This window comes from Coregonus clupeaformis, chromosome 24 (genome assembly GCF_020615455.1).
Source record: "Coregonus clupeaformis isolate EN_2021a chromosome 24, ASM2061545v1, whole genome shotgun sequence".
In the NCBI taxonomy this organism is placed as follows: domain Eukaryota; kingdom Metazoa; phylum Chordata; class Actinopteri; order Salmoniformes; family Salmonidae; genus Coregonus; species Coregonus clupeaformis.
In genome coordinates, this window is record NC_059215.1 from 51,767,778 (window position 1) to 51,792,188 (window position 24,411).

A 24,411-nucleotide genomic window follows, 5' to 3' on the forward strand; every position below is an offset into this window, starting at 1 on the left:
CTATATGTGAGATAGGAGGGGAAGCAGTTCAGGATAGTTCCTGAAATGTTGTATTTTCCACGCTTCTGTGATCCATACAGTCCATAGTGAGGTTGTATCTGCGTGTTGATGTCCTTGTCGGCTTCTATGAGCGTGATGTTGATGTCCTTGTCTGGTTCTATGAGCGTGATGTTGATGTCCTTGTCGGCTTCTATGAGCGTGATGTTGATGTCTTTGTCTGCTTCTATGAGCGTGTTGTTGATGTCCTTGTCTGCTTCTATGAGCGTGATGTTGATGTCCTTGTCTGCTTCTATGAGCGTGATGTTGATGTCCTTGTCTGCTTCTATGAGCGTGATGTTGATGTCCTTGTCTGCTTCTATGGGCGTGATGTTGATGTCTTTGTCTGCTTCTATGAGCGTGATGATGATGTCCTTGTAGTGTAAAGTTATCCATTTGAATTTCCTTCCCATCATTTTGACGATGTTTGTCATTTCTGGGGCATCTTCCCCAAGTGAACACTGCATCCTGCACCAGTATCCAGTAATCTCTGTCTCAAGATATTATCAAGTCCCATTTGGAGTTCCATAGTCTGGGCTGACAGACGTTGTGGTCCTGAAGTTATGAACACATTTGACTTTCCCCTGGGCAGAGCAGAGGGTTCTCACCTACCGATGCTGGTTCCTAATCCTCATCACATGGTCCTTTTCATTTTAGAACAGGCTGTAGGCAGAAGCTGATACACATGTTCCAGTGTGGGTGGAAGCTAATGTATATGATTCATACACTAAGCCACATAATAGTCATTGTCAATGTGATCCTCTACCCAGAGGTCATATTCTTCCTACTGGAGGTATCATTTCTTTACACTACAATATAATGTGCTGTAGAATTCTGTTTTTATACCAACCAGATTCTACAATATCACATTTAACATGTAGTGTTAAAATACACTGTAGATGGCTGGACCAGCCAGCCAGTGGACCACAGCTTACAGAATGTCCCTGACTGTGATGGAGGCTTGAATCTGGGGAGAGAATTCATTAGTAATTTTTCAGTAATTAATTTACATTCTGGACACTGATTTGTAGTACAATTGCTTGTATCCAGAGTCCTATATTCTTGGATCATATCATGTCTTATCATTGATGACTTGATGAAGTAATATACCATATACATTTATTTAGAAATATGTTTGAAATTCTTTTAACTCATAAAAACTATTCCGTACACATATTTAGAAAACCTTGAAGGTGTGCCTTACCTTTTCCAGTTCCCTCAGACAGCATTGATATATCCTGATCTGGGGATGTCTATCAGACAGAATCCGTAATTAGTAAAACACATTGGGCCAGTTTCCCAGACAGAGATTAAGCCCAGTCCTGGAATAAGAAGCATGTTCAATGGAGATCTATTGTCTGGGAAACTGGCCCATTAAATTCAAATTTCACAGCTAAAAAGATGACTTATTCATAGATTTCCAAACATACCTGTGTCAGTATTTGAGGGTCTATAAAAAAGACAGATGTCCAATATTGTAATAAACATACCATGTAACCATGACGTTAACAAACAGTAATCTACACTATGAAAGGTAGAACATGTAGCATTTACAGAGTATACTGAGTATCACAGGCATTGAAAACAATGAATGGTACAGATAAAACTCCAGAAATCTTACCTAAGTTCTCTCTTGTTCTCACTATAAATAAACTAACACCAGCTATGGTGGCTATCAGGAAACCTATCAGAACACCAGCTATGGTTCCAGCTGTGGGAAGTGAGGTTACTCCGCATTCTGAATCCGACCAAGGAGTTCCTGCTTCAATTTCCAAGAATTCACATCTATGTCAAAGACATAAATATAGTTTTTAAAAGATTATATTTGAGGATAATAATGATTGGATTTATATATCTTCAGGGGAATACCCATTTGAACTAACTAATAATGTCCACACTTACTCTGTGTGTGGCTGGCAGGATGTTAATGATCCATCTGAATAAGTATCACCAGTGCAGTCAGCACACACAGTATCTGTAGATGTTGTTCCTAAATCAACACAGGGTGAAACTCATTAAGGGTCCTAACTTGAGATGTGCTTAACTCACAACTGCATAAATCATGCACTGATGTCAATGGAAGACTTACATGAATACATACCTGTGTGGCTGATGTATTGACCAGGTTTACAGCTGCTGTGTCTCTGGGCTGCTCTACAACCATCCTTAGTTGGGTCTAGACAGTAGAACCCCTCCAGTGTCCCACAGACAGTGTCTGATGAAGGTGTACATGGCTGCTTTACCGTTAAGCCAAAGCCTGGGTCACAGTTGTTGGTACACAGTTTGCATGCTGTAAGACCATTGGGTTCATCAAGGAAAGTGGAGTCGGTACAGGGGACACAGGAAGTACTTGTAAATTCTGTACAGTGTTTATGTACCCGGTTTCCTGTGGGATAGAAGGTCAGTGTCATGGATTGATTGGTATTGAAATGTATTTTCTTCATAATAATCCATATTGTATACAGAACTGGTCCTTACCTGGCGAACACATAGGACAGCACTTATCAACTATTCTGTACTCTGCTCTACCACATGCGATAGAGAGTTCAATGTTTAGAAGCACCAAAATGAGTGCTAGGTTAATCTATAAATAGAGAAAATTAACACATTACCACTGTTTGAAAATGGGGGAGGGGGGGGGGTCACACATTGGCAAAGCAGGGATGAAGAGAGTTTGTGGTTAGGGTGGAGATGTGAGAGGAGGAGATTTCAGATTGAGGAGCGATTGACAGTTTCAAAATGAGAGAAAGCATAGTTAAGATTTCCATGTTTTTATTATTCAGGAAATAAATGTCAGTGAAATTTACTTACTCAGATTGATTTTTTCATAGAGGAAATATTTACATTGATAATTTGCTTTTGCAAGGCCACGTCCCCTGCTGGAAGATTTGACGATCAAAGACCAAACAATTTTTAAAACAAGAATTTGACACAGACAGTGTATAAACCCAGGATGAATTGAGCACCACGCAGCCAGTTTGGTAAAGATTCTATCACAAACACCTTAATGCATACTTATAAATTATATTATGTGAACTAAACATAACAATTTAAAAATAACCTATTTCTTAAAGTATTTTTTTTTTTAATACTAATGTTACTGTCCCCACATCAACAAATAAATACTAAAATACAAGTAATTTCGTCCTTAAAATATTTTATTGAATGTAATATTCCATTCATTCCTATGGAGGACTGCTTCCAATATACATCATTGGTGTATCCTATCTGGTGCCAAGTACTGCTGTAGCGTGAAAGGATGCCAAGCTACTAAGCTTACAAAACCAAAAACGTTTAACTTACCATCCATATCGAGCTTTGAAACCGAGCCATGGTTCTCCAATCCTCAACATCTCAGTGGAAGAAGGTCCACCACCCTGGATTCTTACTTTTGAACTATCACAATGGCAACATCTCTGTTGTCGTCCTTCCTCATGTAGACCTTGAGAGTCACACACTAATACAATTATTGGAAAAGTTTAATACCATACAATATTTAAATATTTGTCGTACAATATCTAACAAATGTTAAACTAGAACTGATAATTTTTGGTTCAAGGGAATTTTATCATATACAGTGGGGAGAACAAGTATTTGATACACTGCCGATTTTGCAGGTTTTCCTACTTACAAAGCATGTAGAGGTCTGTAATTTTTATCATAGGTACACTTCAACTGTGAGAGATGGAATCTAAAACCAAATCCAGAAAATCACATTGTATGATTTTTAAGTAATTCATTTGCATTTTATTGCATGACATAAGTATTTGATACATCAGAAAAGCAGAACTTAATATTTGGTACAGAAACCTTTGTTTCAATTACAGAGATCATACGTTTCCTGTACGTCTTGACCAGGTTTGCACACAATGCAGCAGGGATTTTGGCCCACTCCTCCATACAGACCTTCTCCAGATCCTTCAGGTTTCGGAGCTGTCGCTGGGCAATACAGACTTTCAGCTCCCTCCAAAGATGTTCTATTGGGTTCAGGTCTGGAGACTGGCTAGGCCACTCCAGGACCTTGAGATGCTTCTTACGGAGCCACTCCTTAGTTGCCCTGGCTGTGTGTTTCGGGTCGTTGTCATGCTGGAAGACCCAGCCACGACCCATCTTCAATGCTCTTACTGAGGAAAGGAGGTTGATGGCCAAGATCTCGCGATACATGGCCCCATCCATCCTCCCCTCAATACGGTGCAGTCGTCCTGTCCCCTTTGCAGAAAAGCATCCCCAAAGAATGATGTTTCCACCTCCATGCTTCACGGTTTGGATGGTGTTCTTGGGGTTGTACTCATCCTTCTTCTTCCTCCAAACACGGCGAGTGGAGTTTAGACCAAAAAGCTCTATTTTTGTCTCATCAGACCACATGACCTTCTCCCATTCCTCCTCTGGATCATCCAGATGGTCATTGGCAAACTTCAGACGGGCCTGGACATGCGCTGGCTTGAGCAGGGGGACCTTGCGTGCGCTGCAGGATTTTAATCCATGACGGCGTAGTGTGTTACTAATGGTTTTCTTTGAGACTGTGGTCCCAGCTCTCTTCAGGTCATTGACCAGGTCCTGCCGTGTAGTTCTGGGCTGATCCCTCACCTTCCTCATGATCATTGATGCCCCACAAGGTGAGATCTTGCATGGAGCCCCAGACCGAGGGTGATTGACCATCATCTTGAACTTCTTCAATTTTCTAATAATTGCGCCAACAGTTGTTGCCTTCTCACCAAGCTGCTTGCCTATTGTCCTGTAGCCCATCCCAGCCTTGTGCAGGTCTACAATTTTATCCCTGATGTCCTTACACAGCTCTCTGGTCTTGGCCATTGTGGAGAGGTTGGAGTCTGTTTGATTGAGTGTGTGGACAGGTGTCTTGTATACAGGTAACGAGTTCAAACAGGTGCAGTTAATACAGGTAATGAGTGGAGAACAGGAGGGCTTCTTAAAGAAAAACGAACAGGTCTGTGAGAGCCGGAATTCTTACTGGTTGGTAGGTGATCAAATACTTATGTCATGCAATAAAATGCAAATTAATTACTTAAAAATCATACAGTGATTTTCTGGATTTTTGTTTTAGATTCCGTCTCTCACAGTTGAAGTGTACCTATGATAAAAATTACAGACCTCTACGTGCTTTGTAAGTAGGAAAACCTTCAAAATCGGCAGTGTATCAAATACTTGTTCTCCCCACTGTATGTCAATGTTATGCCAACATATAGAATGTAATGCCGACAATATAGAATGTAATGCCAACAATATAGAATGTAATGCCAACATATAAAATGTAATGCCAACATATAAAATGTAATGCCAACATATAAAATGTAATAGCAACATACTAAAACCTAATGCTGTTCTCCAATCGCCAAGCAACCAAAATGCCTTCTATCACACAGTGATTTGTAGTACAAATGCTGGACTCTGATAACCAACTAAATGTATGTTCTTCATTTAAAGGGTAGAAGGCATGAGTTTTTACTCACCAGTGTAACAACACAATGTGGTCAAAGACGTAGTTGTAGTCACGATCTGGTTACCTATAAGTACAAACATAGTTATGTTTTGCTGTTATTACATACACTACATGACCAAAAGTATGTGGACACCTAATCGTTGAACATCTCATTCCAAAATCATGGGAATTAATATGGAGTTGGTCCCCCCCTTTGCTGCTATAACAGCCTCCACTCTTCTGGGAAGGCATTCCACTAGATGTTGGAACATTGCTGTGGGGACTTGCTTCCATTCAGCCACAAGAGCATTAGTGAGGTCGGGCACTGATGTTGGGCGATTGGGCCTGGCTCGCAGTCTGCATTCCAATTCATCCCAAAGGTGTTCGATGGGGTTGAGGTCAGGGCTCTGTGCAGGACAGCCAAGCCCGAAACATGAAAAACAGACCCAGACCATTATTCCTCCTCCACCAAACTTTACAGTTGGCACTATGCATTGGGGCAGGTAGCGTTCTCCTGGAATCCGCCAAACCTAGATTCGTCTGTCGGACTGCCAGATGGTGAAGCGTGATTCATCACTCCAGAGAACACGTTTCCACTGCTCCAGAGTCCAATGGCGGTGAGCTTTACAACACTGCATCCAACGCTTGGCATTGCATATGGTGATCTTAGGCTTGTGTGCGGCTGCTCGGCCATGGAAACCCATTTCATGAAGCTCCCGACAAGCAGTTCTTGTGCTGACGTTGCTTCCAGAGGCAGTTTGGAACTCTGTAGTGAGTGTTGCAACTGAGGACAGATGATTTTTATGCGGTTCAGCACTCGGTTGTCCCGTTCTGTGAGCTTGTGTGGCCTACCACTTCGCGGCTGAGCCGTTGTTGCTCCTAGACGTTTCCACTTCACAATAACAGCACTTACAGTTGACCGGGGCAACTCTAGCAGGTTAGAAATTTGATGAACTGACTTGTTGGAAAGGTGGCATCCTATGACGGTGCCACGTTGAAAGTCACTGAGCTCTTCAGTAAGGCCATTGTACTGCCAATGTTTGTCAATGGAGATTGCATGGCTGTGCGCTCCATTTTATACACCTGTCAGCAACGGGTGTGGCTGAAATAGCCAAATCCACTAATTTAAAAGGGGTGTCCACATACTTTTGTATATACAGTTGAAGTCGGAAGTTTACATACACCTTAGCCAAATACATTTAAACTCAGTTTTTCACAATTCCTGACATTTAATCCAAATAAAAATTCCCTGTTTAGGTCAGTTAGGAACACCACTTTATTTTAAGAATGTGAAATGTCAGAATAATAGTAGAGTGATTTATTTTAGCTTTTTTTTCTTTCATCACATTCCCAGTGGGTCAGAAGTTTAAATACACTCAATTAGTATTTGGTAGCATTGCCTTTAAATTGTTTAACTTGGGTCAAACGTTTCGGGTAGCCTTCCACAAGCTTCCCACAATAAGTTGGGTGAATTTTGGCCCATTCCTCCTGACAGAGCTGGTGTAACTGAGTCAGGTTTGTAGGCCTCCTTGCTCGCACACGCTTTTTCAGTTCTGCCCACAAATTTGCTATAGGATTAAGGTCAGGGCTTTGTGATGGCCACTCCAATACCTTGACTTTGTTGTCCTTAAGCCATTTTGCCACAACTTTGGAAGTATGCTTGGGGTCATTGTCCATTTGGAAGACCCATTTGTGACCAAGCTTTAACTTCCTGACTGATGTCTTGAGATGTTGCTTCAATATATCCACATAATTTTCCTTCCTCATGATGCCATCTATTTTGTGAAGTGCACCAGTCCCTCCTGAAGCAAAGCACCCCCACAGCATGATGCTGCCACCCCCATGCTTCACGGTTGGGATAGTGTTCTTCGGCTTGCAAGCCACCCCCTTTTTCCTCCAACATAACGATGGTCATTATGGCCAAACAGTTATATTTTTGTTTAATCAGACCAGAGGACATTTCTCCAAAAAGTACAATCTTTGTCCCCATGTGCAGTTGCAAACCATCTGGCTTTTTTATGGCGGTTTTGGAGCAGTGGATTCTTCCTTGCCGAGTGGCCTTTCAGGTTATGTCGATATAAGACTCGTTTTACTGTGGATATAGATACTTTTGTACCCGTTTTCTCCAGCATCTTCACAAGGTCCTTTGCTGTTGTTCTGGGATTGATTTGCACTTTTCGCACCAAAGTACTTTAATCTCTAGGAGACAGAATGCGTCTCCTTCCTGAGCGATATGACGGCTGCGTGGTCCCATGGTGTTTATACTTGCGTACTATTGTTTGTACAGATGAAAGTGGTACCTTCAGGCGTTTGGAAATTGCTCCCAAGGATGAACCAGACTTGTGGAGGTCTACAATTTTTCTTCTGAGGTCTTGGCTGATTTATTTAGATTTTCCCATGATGTCAAGCAAAGAGGCACTGAGTTTGAAGGTAGGCCTTGAAATACATCCACAGGTACACCTCCAATTGACTCAAATGATGTCAATTAGCCTATCAGAAGCTTCATAATTTTCTGGAATTTTCCAAACTGTTTAAAGGCACAGTCAACTTAGTGTATGTAAACTTCTGACCCACTGGAATTGTGATACAGTGAATTATAAGTGAAATAATCTGTCTGTAAACAATTGTTGGAAAATTACTTATGTCATGCACAAAGTAGATGTCCTAACCGACTTGCCAAAACTATAGTTTGTTAGCAAGAAATTTGTGGAGTGGTTGAAAAACGACTTTTAATGACTCCAACCTAAGTGTATGTAAACTTCCGACTTCAACTGTATAGCCACAATGCACCATTTCTCAACGTCATATGGAGGACCTACTCTGTGCTACATAGTTCGTATCACTGAGATTTAATAAGAACTGGAGACTGCGTCCAAGATGTCCGCCCGTTGTTTTCAAGGTAATCTACTCACGTTCGCATACGCCAATTCATGGACCGTCTATACCCGGGTTGCATCCAGTTTATACGGACCAACATCACATGGCACTAGCACTCGGGAGCAGCGGCAATGTCATCACGTCATCCAAAAACATGGCATACATTGGATGAACGCAATATGTTAATATCTTAGTGATGAAAGAAAAAAAAACACGGCCTCAGCAACAATTATTTGAATAATTCAATGGGATGTTTTGTGCACAAAGGTGATGAATAAAGTGTCTCATTAGGAATTTTCTAATCTGACATCTCTATGCGGCCGTGTATGGAAATTGTCTTTCTGGGCCGGGCGTCAGTTAAACTGCAGTACCAAAGCAAAACTGTAGGAGCAGTCGAAACCGTCCTTCTAGACCGGAACCCTGGCCCCTTGGTTCATATGCTAGCTCAAGTTGGCTAACAGTAGCCACTAGCCATGGTAGCATGTAATTACATTCCAGACCAAATGTTGGCGGTGATGAGCGAGATATACATCAGGTAATCCATCAATCACAGGAAGTGTGATGTAAACAAGGAGCACGTTCGGCCAGGCAGCATCACAGATAGAACAAGGAGCCAGATGAATTACCTGATGTATAAATCTGAAGCATCCGGTTGGCATTTCCACTCACTACCAAATATGGTGTGAGAGGAAACCCAGAGAAGATTGAGCGAGATGGATTTTGGCTGACATTCTGCTAATTTTCTCATCAATGAAACATTTGATCTCAATACAGTTTCTGTTCCCAAAACTAGAACCTATTATGAACAGAGTGGACTACGTTTTGTAGACTTGACCCTTTGCCGAAGTTTACTGTATTTTTAAATTGCGTTGTTCAGAAGGAGTGCAAGGGTGAATTGAGTTATTGCACACACGCACTTCACAGAGTAGGTCGTTCCCTAACGGAAATATGCAAATACATGCTCGAACGCGCCAATAGAATCTCGCTAGCTCGTGCTTGGCTCTGCCCACCTCTGCCCACCTCCCTGCTTGTTCAGCCCACTATGATTCATTTGCTTCCATTGGAAAACGACAAGATGTGGTCCATCTTGGTTAGTTATAAAAATCTTTGGCAGCATGCTCTTCAGACTTTGTCACTTATCTAGTGGGAACCCGTTAGCACGGCAGGCTCTGGTGCCTTGATGCCGTGGACTCAAAACGAAAGAGAAAATCATACCTGCTTGCTCTTATTGTGTAGTACCTCGTCTTTTTTGTTTTGTCAACTTTTCGGGATGTTCTCTGTGAAGTAGGCTACGGGAGTTTTGTAACTTTTTCCACCTTGGCTTAGTGCTAGCACGCTAGCTGACATCTAGGTGTAGTCCCCTGTAGCTCAGTTGGTAGAGCATGGCGCTTGCAACGCCAGGGTTGTGGGTTCGTTTCCCACGGGAGGCCAGTATGAAAATGTATGCACTCACTAACTGTAAGTCGCTCTGGATAAGAGCGTCTACTAAAATGTAATGTAAATGTAGAATCTGTTTTGGATTACCCCGACACGTCATCGGCCAGTGAAGCGCCACCTCCCCCTGGCTTTGGTCGCCAACTCAGTCTGCACACTTTTAAAGCTGCAATATGTAACTTTTGAGTGACCCGACCAAATTCACATAGAAATGTGAGTTATAGATCTGTCATTCTCATTGAACAGAAGTCTAAGAAGCACTATTTCTATGTTTCCCGTTCTTAAGTTTAGTTTTTGCGTCTTTTACTTTCGGTTTTGTACACCAGCTTCAAACAGCTGAAAATACAATATTTCTGGTTATGGAAAAGATACATTGTGTATATATAGTGTATGTTGACACCAATGTTCCTTTTCGGCACTGAACAAATTTCAGGTCTGCTGAGCGCAAACTTTAACGTTGTGAAAATTCTGTGCAACACTGAGGCTGTACCTGCTTTCTGTTACAGTTTTAACAGTGGCCACGTAGGCTACTGTGGCTATTTGATCATAATGCAGGCCTACCAGAATGGCCTACCATCAAAAACAATGGAGGAAATGCTTCCCATAACATTTGAACATGGAAATAGCTGTTATCATTCAGCCTACAGTAGCAGCCAATGTGTGGTGTTCAATGTAGACCTACATTCCATTAGTCTTTGGAAAAAAGCATTCAGGGCTTGACATTAACCTGTTTATCCACTTGTCCTTCAGACAAAGAGGTGACTGAAAATGTGTTATTTGATGCAAGAAACCACTTTACAAAACAAAATGCACTATTATTACAGAGAATCAGACAAATTATGCTACCCTCTGCCAATTGGCTACTTGGCTTATTCAAGCCTGTCTCAAAATACAACACTGCCCCTTTAAGGCAAAAAAACTATTTTCCTGACTTGCTTTTCAAAGATGTCTAGAAATGTACACGTTTTGTGCTCTTGTAGGAAGCCATCACTCCCCTATTGCTGACTACAAATTAACTATAACTGGGCTAATAACTCACTAACTAGTAAAGGATATTAACTAAATGTGCACACGTGGCTACATGCGTTTGTTTTGAGATTAAAGCGAGAGCTGCATCTACTCACAACCGGCTCATAGTGTAAACAGTCCAGTTCAAAGTAAATGGCACAGAATTATTTGCATATAGGCCTACTGCAGTTCTGATTGGTTATGCCGCAGGTAGAGTACGGGCTGAGTGGTGCATTGGGACTTTTTGATGTGTATACTAACGCAAAGCCATATGTGACTTGTTTCAGGAAACTAGGCCAATGTCATTCGACACTACTGCACAGGAGAGGCATTTGAATGTAAACATTTATTTTTATCGAAATACGTTTTTGGCAGAAATGCCTGCTGGAACATGTGAACTTTCAATAACAAACTTGTATGCCATCTAAATACGAATTAAATTGTTCAATTACGAGGTGGTTTAGCCACGGAAAAAGACAGGAACCTTCCTGCTAGCCATGATTGGCTGAGATAATGGATGGGCTGGACATGCCGTGATATAAGTTTGGATTGTTCTGCCATGTAGCACGCTTCTGTCTATAACATGAGCTGCTCAGTATGTGTAGGTAATCCTTTCTTACACGGCTATATTGAAAGATATCACGAAGAACTGCATAAGTGTTGCTAATGTGCTCCACTTTCTGGAGGACTGAGTTTTGAAATCAGTTGAATGCCCGGTGGAAGCAGAGTATGATAGCTAAGGAGATGGAGAAAATTCTGCCTTTGATTGCAAATAATGCGGAGGGAGTCGAAAAGAGAACACACATAAGAAGGCTGTTGTATAAAACACCTGTCTCCGGATTACATCTTCAAACTAAGGGCAACCATGGCATCCATGACAGAGAGGGAGAAGCGTTCATCCATGTATACGGGTAAGAGAGTCTAACTAGCTACATTTTCAGATATTATACGTTTCTAATTTTGTCAAAATCATTTTCATTGTAAGTTAAAGCGTACTGTTAGCTAGCTAACTAACGTTAGCAGGCTGGCTCACTAGCTAACGTTACGTGTATGATCTGTGTAGTAATATTATTCGTATCTCAGAGCCATTTGCATTGCTAGTTATAGCCTAACGTTAGCTAGACAGCTAACATTGAACCTAGCTAGTTGGTTAGCTTTAGCTAAGATGACCAGCACCAAAGTCAAATCAGGATAAGACGTTAGGGCAACGAGACAGTGTCCAAGTTCTAAAATTCTCCGGTAGAATGCACTGCTTTTATTTAGTCACACTCACAACTGTAAGCTATTTTCTGTAATTAGCTCGCCATTAACTTGTAAATAATGATCTTGAGAGTTTATTTTACGTCATAACAAATACAAATTAGTTAAAGTTAAGATGTTAGCTATACAGTAGAATATGGTCATTATTTGAACTGGCTAGCCAGCTAACTTAAAGTTAGCTAACTAGCCAACAAGCTAACCAAATAATTATTTAGAAAGTTGCTTTTAGTTGCCTGGTTTGCTAGATTGACATAAACCAAATTCATTTTTAAATACGGATGGGTTTATTGGTGTTAAAATACACCAGTCATGCAGCCTGTCGTTTTTGTGTTTATACTTTTTCATAACAACAAGTTTGATGTTGGACCACAATAGAATGTTCATGATGTCACTGCGACAACTGTCTACAGATATGTTGATAGACGTAGTATAAACCAGCCTTTAGTCTTGCAATCTTTGGTTGTTTAGTACACTACCGTACTCACTCTGTATAGCACATTTAAAGAAATGGGTGGGCTAAGGCTTATGAGGGTGTGAATGATGCTGAATGGGTGTAGACAAAGAAGAGCTCTCAAGTAGTCCGCCAGATCAGAGGCAGTAGATGACCATGGATGTTCTCTTGATAAGTGCATGAATTGGACCATTTTCCTGTCCTGCTAATCATTCAAAATGTAACAAGTACTTTTAGGTGTCAGGGAAAATCTATGGAGTAAAAAGTACAGTCGTGGTCAAAAGTTTTGAGAATGACACAAATATTAATTTTCACTAAGTCTGCTGCCTCAGTTTTTATGATGGCAATTTGCATATACTCCAGAATGTTATGAAGAGTGATCAGATGAATTGCAAAGTCCCTCTTTGCCATGAAAATGAACTTAATCCCCAAAAAAATTTCCACTGCATTTCAGCCCTGCCACAAAAGGACCAGCTGACATCATGTCAGTGATTCTCTCGTTAACACAGGTGAGAGTGTTGACGAGGACAAGGCTGGAGATCACTCTGTCATGCTGATTGAGTTAGAATAACAGACTGGAAGCTTTAAAAGGAGGGTGGTGCTTGAAATCATTGTTCTTCCTCTGTTGACCATGGTTACCTGCAAGGAAACACGTGCCGTTATCATTGCTTCGCACAAAAAGGGCTTCACAGGCAAGGATATTGCTGCTAGTAAGATTGCACCTAAATCAACCATTTATCGGATCATCAAGAACTTCAAGGAGAGAGGTTCAATTGTTGTGAAGAAGGCTTCAGGGCGCCCAAGAAAGTCAAGCAAGCGCCAGGACCATCTCCTAAAGTTGATTCAGCTGTGGGATCGGGGCACCACCAGTGCAGAGCTTGCTCAGGAATGGCAGCAGGCAGGTGTGAGTGCATCTGCACGCACAGTGAGGCGAAGACTTTTGGAGGATGGCCTGGTGTCAAGAAGGGCAGCGAGGAAGCCACTTCTCTCCAGGAAAAACATCAGGGACAGACTGATATTCTGCAAAAGGTACAGGGATTGGACTGCTGAGAACAGGGGTAAAGTCATTTTCTCTGATGAATCCCCTTTCCGATTGTTTGGGGCATCCGGAAAAAAGCTTGTCCGGAGAAGACAAGGTGAGCGCTACCATCAGTCCTGTGTCATGCCAACAGTAAAGCATCCGGAGACCATTCATGTGTGGGGTTGCTTCTCAGCCAAGGGAGTGGGCTCACTCACAATTTTGCCTAAGAACACAGCCATTAATAAAGAATGGTACCAACACATCCTCCGAGAGCAACTTCTCCCAACCATCCAAGAACAGTTTGGTGACGAACAATGCCTTTTCCAGCATGATGGAGCACCTTGCCATAAGGCAAAAGTGATAACTAAGTGGCTCGGGGAACAAAACATCTAAATTTTGGGTCCATGGCCAGGAAACTCCCCAGACCTTAATCCCATTGAGAACTTGTGGTCAATCCTCAAGAGGCGGGTGGACAAACAAAAACCCACAAATTCTGACAAACTCCAAGCATTGATTATGCAAGAATGGGCTGCCATCAGTCAGGATGTGGCCCAGAAGTTAATTGACAGCATGCCAGGGCGGATTGCAGAGGTCTTGAAAAAGAAGGGTCAACACCGCAAATATTGACTCTTTGCATAAACTTAATGTAATTGTCAATAAAAGCCTTTGACACTTATGGAATGATTGTAATTATACTTCAGTATACCATAGTAACATCTGACAAAAATATCTAAAAACATTGAAGCAGCAAACTTTGAAGACCAATACTTGTGTCATTCTCAAAACTTTTGACCACGACTGTACATTATTTTCTTTAGGAATGTAGTGAAGTAAAAGTACAGATACCAAAAAAACTACTTAAGTAGTACTTGAAAGCATTTTTACTCAAGTACTTTACACCATTGCTACTTAAGTAGTACTTTACTATTTATATTTTTGACTACTTTTACTTCACTACATTCCTACAGAAAATAATGTACTTTTTACTCCATAAATTTTCCGTGACACCCAAAGGTACTCATTACATTTCGAATGCTTAGCAGGACAGGAAAATGGTCCAATTCACACACTTCTCAAGAGAACATCCCTGTTCATCTCTACTGCCACTGATCTGGCGGACTCACTAAACACAAATGCCTCATTTGTAAATTATGTCTGAGTGTTGGTAGTGTGCCCTTTGCTATCCGTAAATTAAAAAAAAACAAGAAAATGGTGCCGTTTGGTTTGCTTAATATAAGGAATTTGAAAATGTATACTTTTACTTTTGATACCTAAGTATATTTTAGCAATTACATTTACTTTTGATACTTGAGTATATTTAAAACCATATACATTTAGACTTTTACTCAAGTAGTATTGGACTGGCTGACTTTCACTTTTACTTGAGTCATTTTCTATTAAGGTATCTTTACATTTACTCAAATATGACCATTGCGTACTTTTTACACCACTGCATACGACAGAATCGAGCCGGTCGGTCACATATGTTACATGTAGTTACGTTTATGCTACCTAACGTTACCCTTTAAGCCTGTATGTAGCTAAAAAAACACAACGCTGACCAGCCTCTTGGTGTTTGTCTTTTATCATGTATGTAGATAGCCAATAAAGTAGCTAGGTTAGCATAATGAAGGTACAATAATGTAACTTTGATAAACTACAATTTGTCTTGGCTACACAAACGGCTGGACAGCGCATGCATTTCAATGAACCGTGGCGTGGTGTCCTTTAGGGCTAGCACCAACTTCAACGTTAAATAATACTTTAGCTAACGTTTCATTTCGAACACGATGTTGCAAAATACGATATTACACATATTTAATCAATATTGAATACACTTTTCCTACACATGTAACAGAGCAGCCTTACCTGTTAGATGAACTCGGACTAGTTTACACTTTCGTTTATGAGGGACTTTCCATGGTTAGTGCTCAGATATTCTTAACCCTTCCCACCTTCTCCTTATTTGGTGTAATGGCGTTTGCAAAAATTATATTTGCATTCTGCAACCCACTGTACAGGTGGATAAAAAATGCGGGTTTAAAAAAATAGAAACTCCATACAAACTATCAGTAACGAAATGTTCATTAAACTAAATCAACCAGTTTTTTGTTTAATCAGTTCCCTACACAGGCTCAGAAGGATCATGTGATGGCGGGACATTTCCTGGCAACAGTAGTCATTTTTTAATTGTTTTTATTGCAGAAACATCAGCATACCTACAAGAAGTATACAAACAGACAATGATAACATTTGCTAGCGTGTACAACAAATTACAGATTATACAAAGACCTTAAAAGATACACACACATTTGTTAGAAATTGCGTAATTCAAATCTGGTATTGGAATAAGAATCAAGAGATCTTCAATCCAAGCTAAATTTATTATATGCAAAATGTATGGATGATAAGTATGTTGGTTCGTATACGGGCTCACTGAAAAACCTCGCAGGGCAGACAGAGAACTAAATCCATTGTTTACATGTACTTCCTCAAATACTCTGACAGAGAGTTTCCCACCTCTCAGCTGGCCAATTAGAGTAGAGACTTGAGCGTGGTTTAGACTTACTCAGCCAATCCGTTGATGCACCCCTGTTGCCAGGCATAAGTCCATATCATAACAACCTGTCATAGTGAGAAGAGCCAGCTCCCTTAGACACCATTCCTACGTCCAAGGAAGGTTCACAGATCACAAAGAACCAGTATATTCCAGTATCTGGAGACACAAATCCTTATCTCATTTTACCCCCTAAAACAGCTCTTCACATCAATCACAGCCTGCCAGGTGACACAACCTACATTAGCCCAGTCAAGAATGCATTCTTTCTAAGTTAGTCGTCCCATCAATTATAAAAATAATACATCTCTCACACATTGATTGTTTTAACAGCTTTCTTATTGGAAGAATGTAGAATGATCTTAAATGTACTGCTCGAATTCCTTATAGAAAACATGGAAGAGTGGTTTTTTATTAGTGAATTTACATTCATGAATATGAAATTTTGCCTTTAGCACAATTAGATTTAAGAGGTAAAATAGTTTTTCTTTATCCTTATTATAGTAAAGGAAACCGAGCAACACATTCTCCCATAAAAAACTAAAGTCATCAAGAATATTAACAATTATAAAACTATAAATATCTTGCCATAATTTCTTTACATGTAGACAATGCCAAAATAAATGCAAAACTGTTTCCAGATGCTCAACACAAAAAGGACAGTTAATGTTAATGTATTTTTTGAGTTTCTTCAGGTAATGATTCGCAGGGTAATACTTATGGATCATTCTGAAAGAGACCTCTTTGACCTTGTTAACAAGCAGGTATTTGTGTGGTAATAACCAGTCTTTTTTCAAACAGATATTATTGACAAATGTATTCCAGTAAGTTGTGACATAAGGAATAGATACAATATCCCTTTGAAATAAAGCACGTATAGATCTGTTGTTCTGAGGGAGCAAGGAGAAACAAATGTTTCCTATTGGAGAGTCAACTGGATTAAGCTAGGGTAGCTCAAGGAGGTGAGGTCTGGTTACACCTCTAAACAACGTGAGAGTTCCAGATGGAATAGTATCAAAGACTATGGCGATCTCGCTAGGTGTAACAGGGATATTGTAACGAGATAAAAAATCCTCGGAATTCAGTAACAATCCTTCTGCATTAATAAATTGACTCACCAGCAGGATATGATTATTAAACCAGTTCTTAAAAAATAAAGACTTGTTTCTATACAAAATATCCTTATTGTTCCAAATGAAATACCTATGCGGGGAAAAATTATGTTTATATATATTAATGACCACGCTAAGAATACTTTGTAGGAATCTTATCAATGTTATAGTTAAAAAGTAACATCAAATTGAAGCCACCAAAACCGGAGAAGTTATAATGAGGGATGAAATTCCAAATTGAAGTTGGATTCTTTAAGAAATGTTTAGCCCAATTTATCTGAAAAAATTGAGACCACCATATTCATATGTGTTCATAACGACAGATTTCCTAATATAATGTGTACGATTTTTAAAGATGAAGTTGAAAAGCATCTGGTCAACCGCTTTACCTATTTTGTTGTGAAGATGTAGGGACTGGGCTGCGTAAGTAAGTCTGGAGATACCTTCAGCTTTAGAAAGCAATACTCGACCTTTCAAGGACTAATCCTTCTGCAACCAATGGTTCAACTTCTTTTAGTTTTTTTCAATAATAGGTATGACATTTAATGAGCATCTTTCCTGTTGATCCTTAGATATGGTAATCCCAAGGTATATTACTTTTTCCTTGACTGGAATATTGCAGATATAGAGTATCACAGTCTTTAACAGCAAACAATTCACACTTATTAAGGTTTAGGCAAAGACCAGATGCTTTGGAAAAAATATTTATCACATTGACTGCTCTAGAAATCTGGTCAGCATCTTTCAAAAAGAGGGAGGTGTCATCTGCAAGCTGATTTATGATAATATCTCTGTCAGCAATAGAGATCCCTTGTATATCGCTGGATTTAACAAAACTTGTCAGAAGTTGGGTTGCAAGCAGGAAGAGATGGCACGATTGGGCAACCTTGCCTAATTCCTCTTTTCAAATCAGATCTAGGAGAAGTGGCATGCTTTAATTTAATGGAACTGTTCCCATTCATTTTTTTTTTTTTTTTTTTTGTCATTTAGCAGACGCTCTTATCCAGAGCAACTTACAGTTAGTGAGTGCATAATTATTTTTGTTAATGTTGTTTGTTTTTTCATACTGGCCCCCCGTGGGAATCAAACCCACAACCCTGGCGTTGCAAGCACCATGCTCTACCAACTGAGCTACACAGGACTATTCATTCATATAAAGCGTTTTAATAGTACTACAAAATAATTCCCCAAAACCACATTTCTCAAGCGAGAGAAATAGAAACTCACGTTCCACTGTATCGAAGGCTTTATAAAAGTCTAAGACAATAAAACTATCTTCGAAGATTAGATCAGAAGAGTCAATAAGGTCTAACACCAGTTGGATATTATTAGATATACAGTACCAGTCAAAAGTTTGGACAGACCTACTCATTCCACGGTTTTTCTTAATTTTTACATTGTAGAATAATAGTGAAGACATAAAAACTATTAAATAACACATATGGAATCATGTAGTAACCAAAAAACTGTTAAACAAATCTAAATATTTTTGAGTTTTTCAAATAGCCACCCTTTGCCTTGATGACAGCTTTGAGAAGAATGTCCTCTCTTGCCACAAGAGTTCAAATCAAATCAAATCAAAGCATTTTATTGGCCACATGCGCCGAATACAACAGGTGCAGACATTACAGTGAAATGCTTACTTACAGCCCTTAACCAACAGTGCATTTATTTTTAATAAAAAAGTAAAGTAAAACAACAAAAGAGTGTTGAGAAAAAAAGAGTAGAAGTAAAATAAAATAACAGTAGGGAGGCTATATATACAGGTGGGTACCGGTGCAGAGTCAATGTGCGGGGACACCGGCTAGTTGAGGTAGTTGAAGTAATATGTACATGTGGGTAGAGTTAAAGTGACTATGCATAAATAATTAACAGAGTAGCAGCAGCGTAAAAAGATGGGGTGGGGGGGCAGTGCAAATAGTCCGGGTAGCCATGATTAGCTGTTCAGGAGTCTTATGGCTTGGGGGTAGAAGCTGTTGAGAAGTATTTTGGACCTAGACTTGGCACTCCGGTACCGCTTGCCGTGCGGTAGCAGAGAGAACAGTCTATGACTAGGGTGGCTGGAGTCTTTGACAATTTTGAGGGCCTTCCTCTGACACCACCTGGTATAGAGGTCCTGGATGGCAGGAAGCTTGGCCCCAGTGATGTACTGGGCTGTACGCACTACCCTCTGTAGTGCCTTGCGGTCGGAGGCCGAGCAGTTGCCATACCAGGCGGTGATGCAACCAGTCAGGATGCTCTCGATGGTGCAGCTGTAGAATTTTCTGAGGATCTGAGGACCCATGCCAAATCTTTTCAGTCTCCTGAGGGAGAATAGGCTTTGTCGTGCCCTCTTCACGACTGTCTTGGTGTGTTTGGACCATGATAGTTCGTTGGTGATGTGGACACCAAGGAACTTAAAGCTCTCAACCTGTTCCACTACAGCCCCGTCGATGAGAATGGGGGCGTGCTCAGTCCTCTTTTTTTTCGTGTAGTCCACAATCATCTCATTTGTCTTGGTCACGTTGAGGGAGAGGTTGTTATCCTGGCACCACACGGCCAGGTCTCTGACCTCCTCCCTATAGGCTGTCTCATCGTTGTTGGTGATCAGGCGTCATCTGACCACTTTTTTATTAACCGAGTCACTGGTGCTTCCTGCTTTAGTTTTTGCTTATAAGCAGGAATCAGGAGGATAGAGTTATGGTCAGATTTGCTAAATGGAGGGCGAGGGAGAGCTTTGTATGTTTGTCTCTGTGTGTGGAGTAAAGGTGGTCTAGAGTTTTTTTTCCTCTGGTTGCACATTTAACATGCTGGTAGAAATGAGGTAGAACAGATTTAAGTTTCCCTGCATTAAAGTCCCCGGCCACTAGGAGCGCTGCCTCTGGATGAGCGTTTTCCTGTTGACTTATGGCCTTATACAGCTCATTCAGTGCAATCTTAATGCCAGCATTGGTTTGTGGTGGTAAATAGACAGCTATGAAAAATATAGATGAAAACTCTCTTGGTAAATAGTGTGGTCTACAGCTTATCATAAGATACTCTACCTCAGGCGAGCAAAACCTTGAGACTTCCTTAGTATTTGATTTTGTGCACCAGCTGTTGTTTACAAATATACACAGACCGCCACCCCTTGTCTTACCGGAGTCAGCCATTCTATCCTGCCGATGTAGCGTATAGCCCGCTAGCTGTATGTTGTCCATGTCGTCGTTCAGCCACGACTCGGTGAAACATAATATATTATAGTTTTTAATGTCCCGTTGGTAGGATAACCGTAATCTTAAATCATCCAATTTATTCTCAAGTGATTGAAGATTGGCTAATAGGATTGATGGGAGCGGCAGTTTACTCGCTCGCCGTCGGATCCTTACAAGGCACCCCGACCTACGTCCACGATATCTCCGTCTCTTCCTCATGCGAATAACGGGGATTTGGGCCTTGTCGGGTGTCTGTAGGATATCCTTCATGGCCGCCCCGTTGAAGAAAAAATCTTCGTCCAATACGAGGTGAGTAATCGCTGTCCTGATATCCAGAAGGTCTTTTTGGTTATAAAAGACGATGGCAGAAACATTATGTACAAAATAAGTTACAAATAACGCGGAAAAACACACATAATAGTACAATTGGTTAGAGGGCTGTAAAACAGCAGCCATCTTCTCCGGCGCCATTAGGATAACATGAAGGTTAGTCAATACGGAACATTTCAAGAACTTTGAAAGTTTCTTCAAGTGTAGTCGCAAAAACCATCAAGCGCTATGATGAAACTGGCTCTCATGAGGACCACCACAGGAATGGAAGACCCAGAGTTACCTCTGCTGCAGAGGATAAGTTCATTAGAGTTACCAGCCTCAGATGCAGCCCAAATAAATGCTTCACAGAGTTCAAATCACAGACACATCTCAACATCAACTGTTCATAGGGGACTGTGTTAATCACGCCTTCATGGTCGAATTGCTGCAAAGAAACCACTACTAAAGGACACCAATAATAAGAAGAGACCTGCTTGGGCCAAGAAACACGAGCAATGGACATTAGACAGGTGGAAATTTGTCCTTTGGTCTGGAGTCCAAATTGGAGATTTTTGGTTCCAACCGCCGTGTCTTTGTGAGACGCGGTGTGGGTGAACGGATGATTTCCGCAAGTGTAGTTCCCACCATAAAGCATGGAGGAGGAGGTGTTATGGTGTGGGGTGCTTTGCTGGTGACACTGTGATTTATTTAGAATTCAAGGCACACTTAACCAGCATGGCTACCACAGCATTCTGCAGCGATACGCCATCCCATCTGGTTTGTGCTTAGTGGGACTATCATTTGTTTTTCAACAGGACAATGACCCAAAACACACCTCCAGGCTGTGTAAGGGCTATTTGACCAAGGAGGAGAGTGATGGTGTGCTGCATCAGATGACCTGGCCTCCACAATCCCCCGACCTCAACCCAATTGAGATAGTTTGGGATGAGTTGGATGGCAGAGTGAAGGAAATGCAGCCAACAATTGCTCAGCATATGTGGGAACTCCTTCAAGACTGTTGGAAAAGCATTCCTCATGAAGCTGGTTGAGAGAATGCCAAGAGTGTGCAAAGTTGTTATCAAGGAAAACGGTGGCTACTTTGAGGAATCTAAAATCTAAAATATATTTTGATTTGTTTAACACTTTTTTGGTTACTACATGATTCCATATGTGTTATTTCATAGTTTTGATGTCTTCACTATTATTCTACAATGTAGAAAATGTTGGGGGAAAAAATCTATATTTTATGAATATTTTATTGTGGATATTTCCATGAAGCCACCATAATTTAATCAATAAAGCCTACAAAATTTATGATTATTTTGCTGGATCTCATGTTTTCAATGAGTACAGCAAGCTAGCGGTCAGGCTGATCTTCGGCTAAATTTGGACCAAAACGGACAGACTATTTTTGGGCGAAATATCAGCCACGACGGACGGACCTGATATTGCTCATATTTCGACATCCATGGACGTCACGTGCTGAGTGGGCTAGCCTAGCTAACGTTAGCCAGCTAGTTAGCGTTAGCCACCTAGCAAACGTTAGCTACAACAAATTGAAATTGGAAACATATCATACGTTTAGCAGATTCATAACTTATTTTACTTTTGCAAATTCAAAACATAATGTACGAATTGCAATTCGTAACATATCATACGAATTGTAATGCGTAACATATCATACAAAATAAATTATGGACATCCAAAAGTTAATAGATATCATACTAAAAGGAGTATCTTGGTTTTATATACAGAATAATACGAAATGCTCTGAGACCAGGTTGCAGCGTAGGATAGACTATTGCACAACACGCATAATGACAACACATTACATAGCATAGTGGGTTTATTCACAATATGATCTGGTTATGAAATAACATAACAAATACATTTGGTTTTCTATGTTACACCTGCAATTTTAAACAATACAAGGGGCTTGAAGTAGCCTATTTGAACTTGAATTTGGAGTTCAGAAATGCAAGTACTGGAATAGGCCTACCTTGAACATCTGACATTTCCTCAATTTGGTGCTTGAAAGGTCCAAATAGCCAATTTATAAGTTATCGTGCTCCCTTGTAATTATCCGTGATTTCATTTTTTATCCGTTTTTGTGAGAGATGTCGCCACTTTCATTTGTTTCCTGCCGCTTCAATTGAAGAATGTTGCGCTACTCTGCATAAAAAACATTTTGAAAATGTGATCCCATTGTCACACATTGGCCCCATTATTTATAGAAATACCCTTCTACAAAGTAATGAGATATTTATATATTTAATTTTCAATACATTTGCAAAAATGCCAAAAAACATGTTTCACTTTCTCTTTATGGGGTATTGTGTATAGATGGGTGAGAAATAAAATCTATTAAATCCATTTTGAATTCAGGCTTTAAAAACATTTGGAATAAGTCAAGGGGTGTGAATACTTTCTGAAGGCACATTATGCTTTGTCAAATAATAAACATGCCTTTTGTTACAATGGACTAACTAGTGCAGACTCATCAAAACATATATTATATTCTAGCACATTATGACATGGTGATATGGACATGGACTGATGAGCAGTAGCAAGCATTCTATGACAACAGTCAGAATACAGGATTAGTTGGGAGGTTATGACTTGCTTCACTTGACTCAACCACATTCAGGTTCTCTCATTGAAGCAGGGATTCTGAGCCTCCATACTGTACATCTAAAAGGTCTAACGAGCCAATCATATTTCATTTTGATGATGATCTCTTTTTGATAATGATCACTGAATGATTTCCTTTACAAGTCAGTATTAAAGACAGCTCTGTGTCACCGTTCTTTTACACAACTTGCCAATCATCTTTTAGGTTTCATTAAAAGCTTTTAGGTTTCAAAAAAACTGACTGAAGCAGATAGCAGAGGCATAATCACACTGAAAGAGCTGTGTTTGTGGCCTTGTTCCAAGACACAGACAAGGCCACCATGCAAGATTAGATTCGTTTTAGGTCTTATACAAGAAGAAAACATTACGTTAGGAACCCTCCATGTTCAGGACCCCACCCAGGGCTGGCCTCTCTCAGCCTGTGGAGCTCCTCTTCTAGCCTGGTTATCTGCTGGCTCTTCTCCTGCACCTCCTTCTCCACCTCCCTCAGATTCCTGACCTCTTCTGACAGACGCACTATCAACTCCGCCTTCAATACAAAGAAACACACAGAAAACTATGTGAGATGACCAAGGTTACTTCAGCTCCTCATTTTCACTATACAATTTTGGCTTTTCATTTGTTTTATTTTAGTTTGACAGGTTTTTATATTTAATTCTAGATGTGTGCTGTGCTCTGTTGGATCTGGTATCAGTTTTAGTTTGAAAAGTCTTGTAACCTGAAGTTTCAAGGTTTATTTTCTTTTTCGTTTCTTTTACAATGTAGTTTTAGATTCAATTTTTGTCAACCATGAGGGTTTTAAGGCAGAGGGATAGATGGTACTGTTAAAGTTAGAGCACTGCTGTGGTAATCAGTATATGGCTGTATACCCATCAAACCTTATCAAATGGACAAAGGTCACAACTTGTTGTTCAGTACATGTATCAGTACATGATTATTGTACACTCTCAAAGCACTCAAATATACACTGAGTGTACAAAAAAACAAACAACATTTCCTTCAGAACAGTGTCAATTCGTCGGGGCATGGACTCTACAAGGTGTCGAAAGCGTTCCACAGGGCTGCTGGCCCATGTTGACTCCAATACCTCCCACAGTTGTGT

The 24,411-nt window shown here is 40.4% G+C and overlaps 2 protein-coding genes across 8 annotated transcripts in view; both read right to left on the minus strand.

Moving 5' to 3' along the window:
* Positions 1-24,411, minus strand: part of LOC121565411 (tumor necrosis factor receptor superfamily member 5-like) — a 140,524-nt gene that overhangs the window by 61,051 nt on the left and 55,062 nt on the right. The window lies entirely within an intron of this gene.
* LOC123481104 (tumor necrosis factor receptor superfamily member 14-like) lies at positions 156-2,623 on the minus strand. 2 transcript variants are annotated; one of them, XM_045207326.1, is made up of 7 exons: positions 2,515-2,623; positions 2,138-2,422; positions 1,939-2,026; positions 1,658-1,821; positions 1,467-1,486; positions 1,241-1,289; positions 156-1,003 (listed from the first exon to the last, which is right to left on the minus strand). In XM_045207326.1, exons 1-7 carry the CDS (start codon positions 2,525-2,527, stop codon positions 846-848), a joined length of 777 nt encoding a protein of 258 aa, XP_045063261.1. In that variant the 5' UTR covers positions 2,528-2,623; the 3' UTR covers positions 156-845. The 2 variants fall into 2 exon arrangements, with proteins under 2 accessions (XP_045063261.1, XP_045063262.1); XM_045207327.1 differs by having other exon boundaries at positions 961-1,003; positions 1,241-1,358.

Bases quoted from the DNA above. Each gene is read 5' to 3' on its own strand.
- LOC123481104 (XM_045207326.1), bottom strand. The intron at 2,027-2,137 runs GTATGTATTCAT...GTGTTGATTTAG, and splicing joins TCAATACATCAGCCACACAG to GAACAACATCTACAGATACT. The intron at 1,290-1,466 runs GTATGTTTGGAA...TCTGTCTGATAG, and splicing joins ACCCTCAAATACTGACACAG to ACATCCCCAGATCAGGATAT.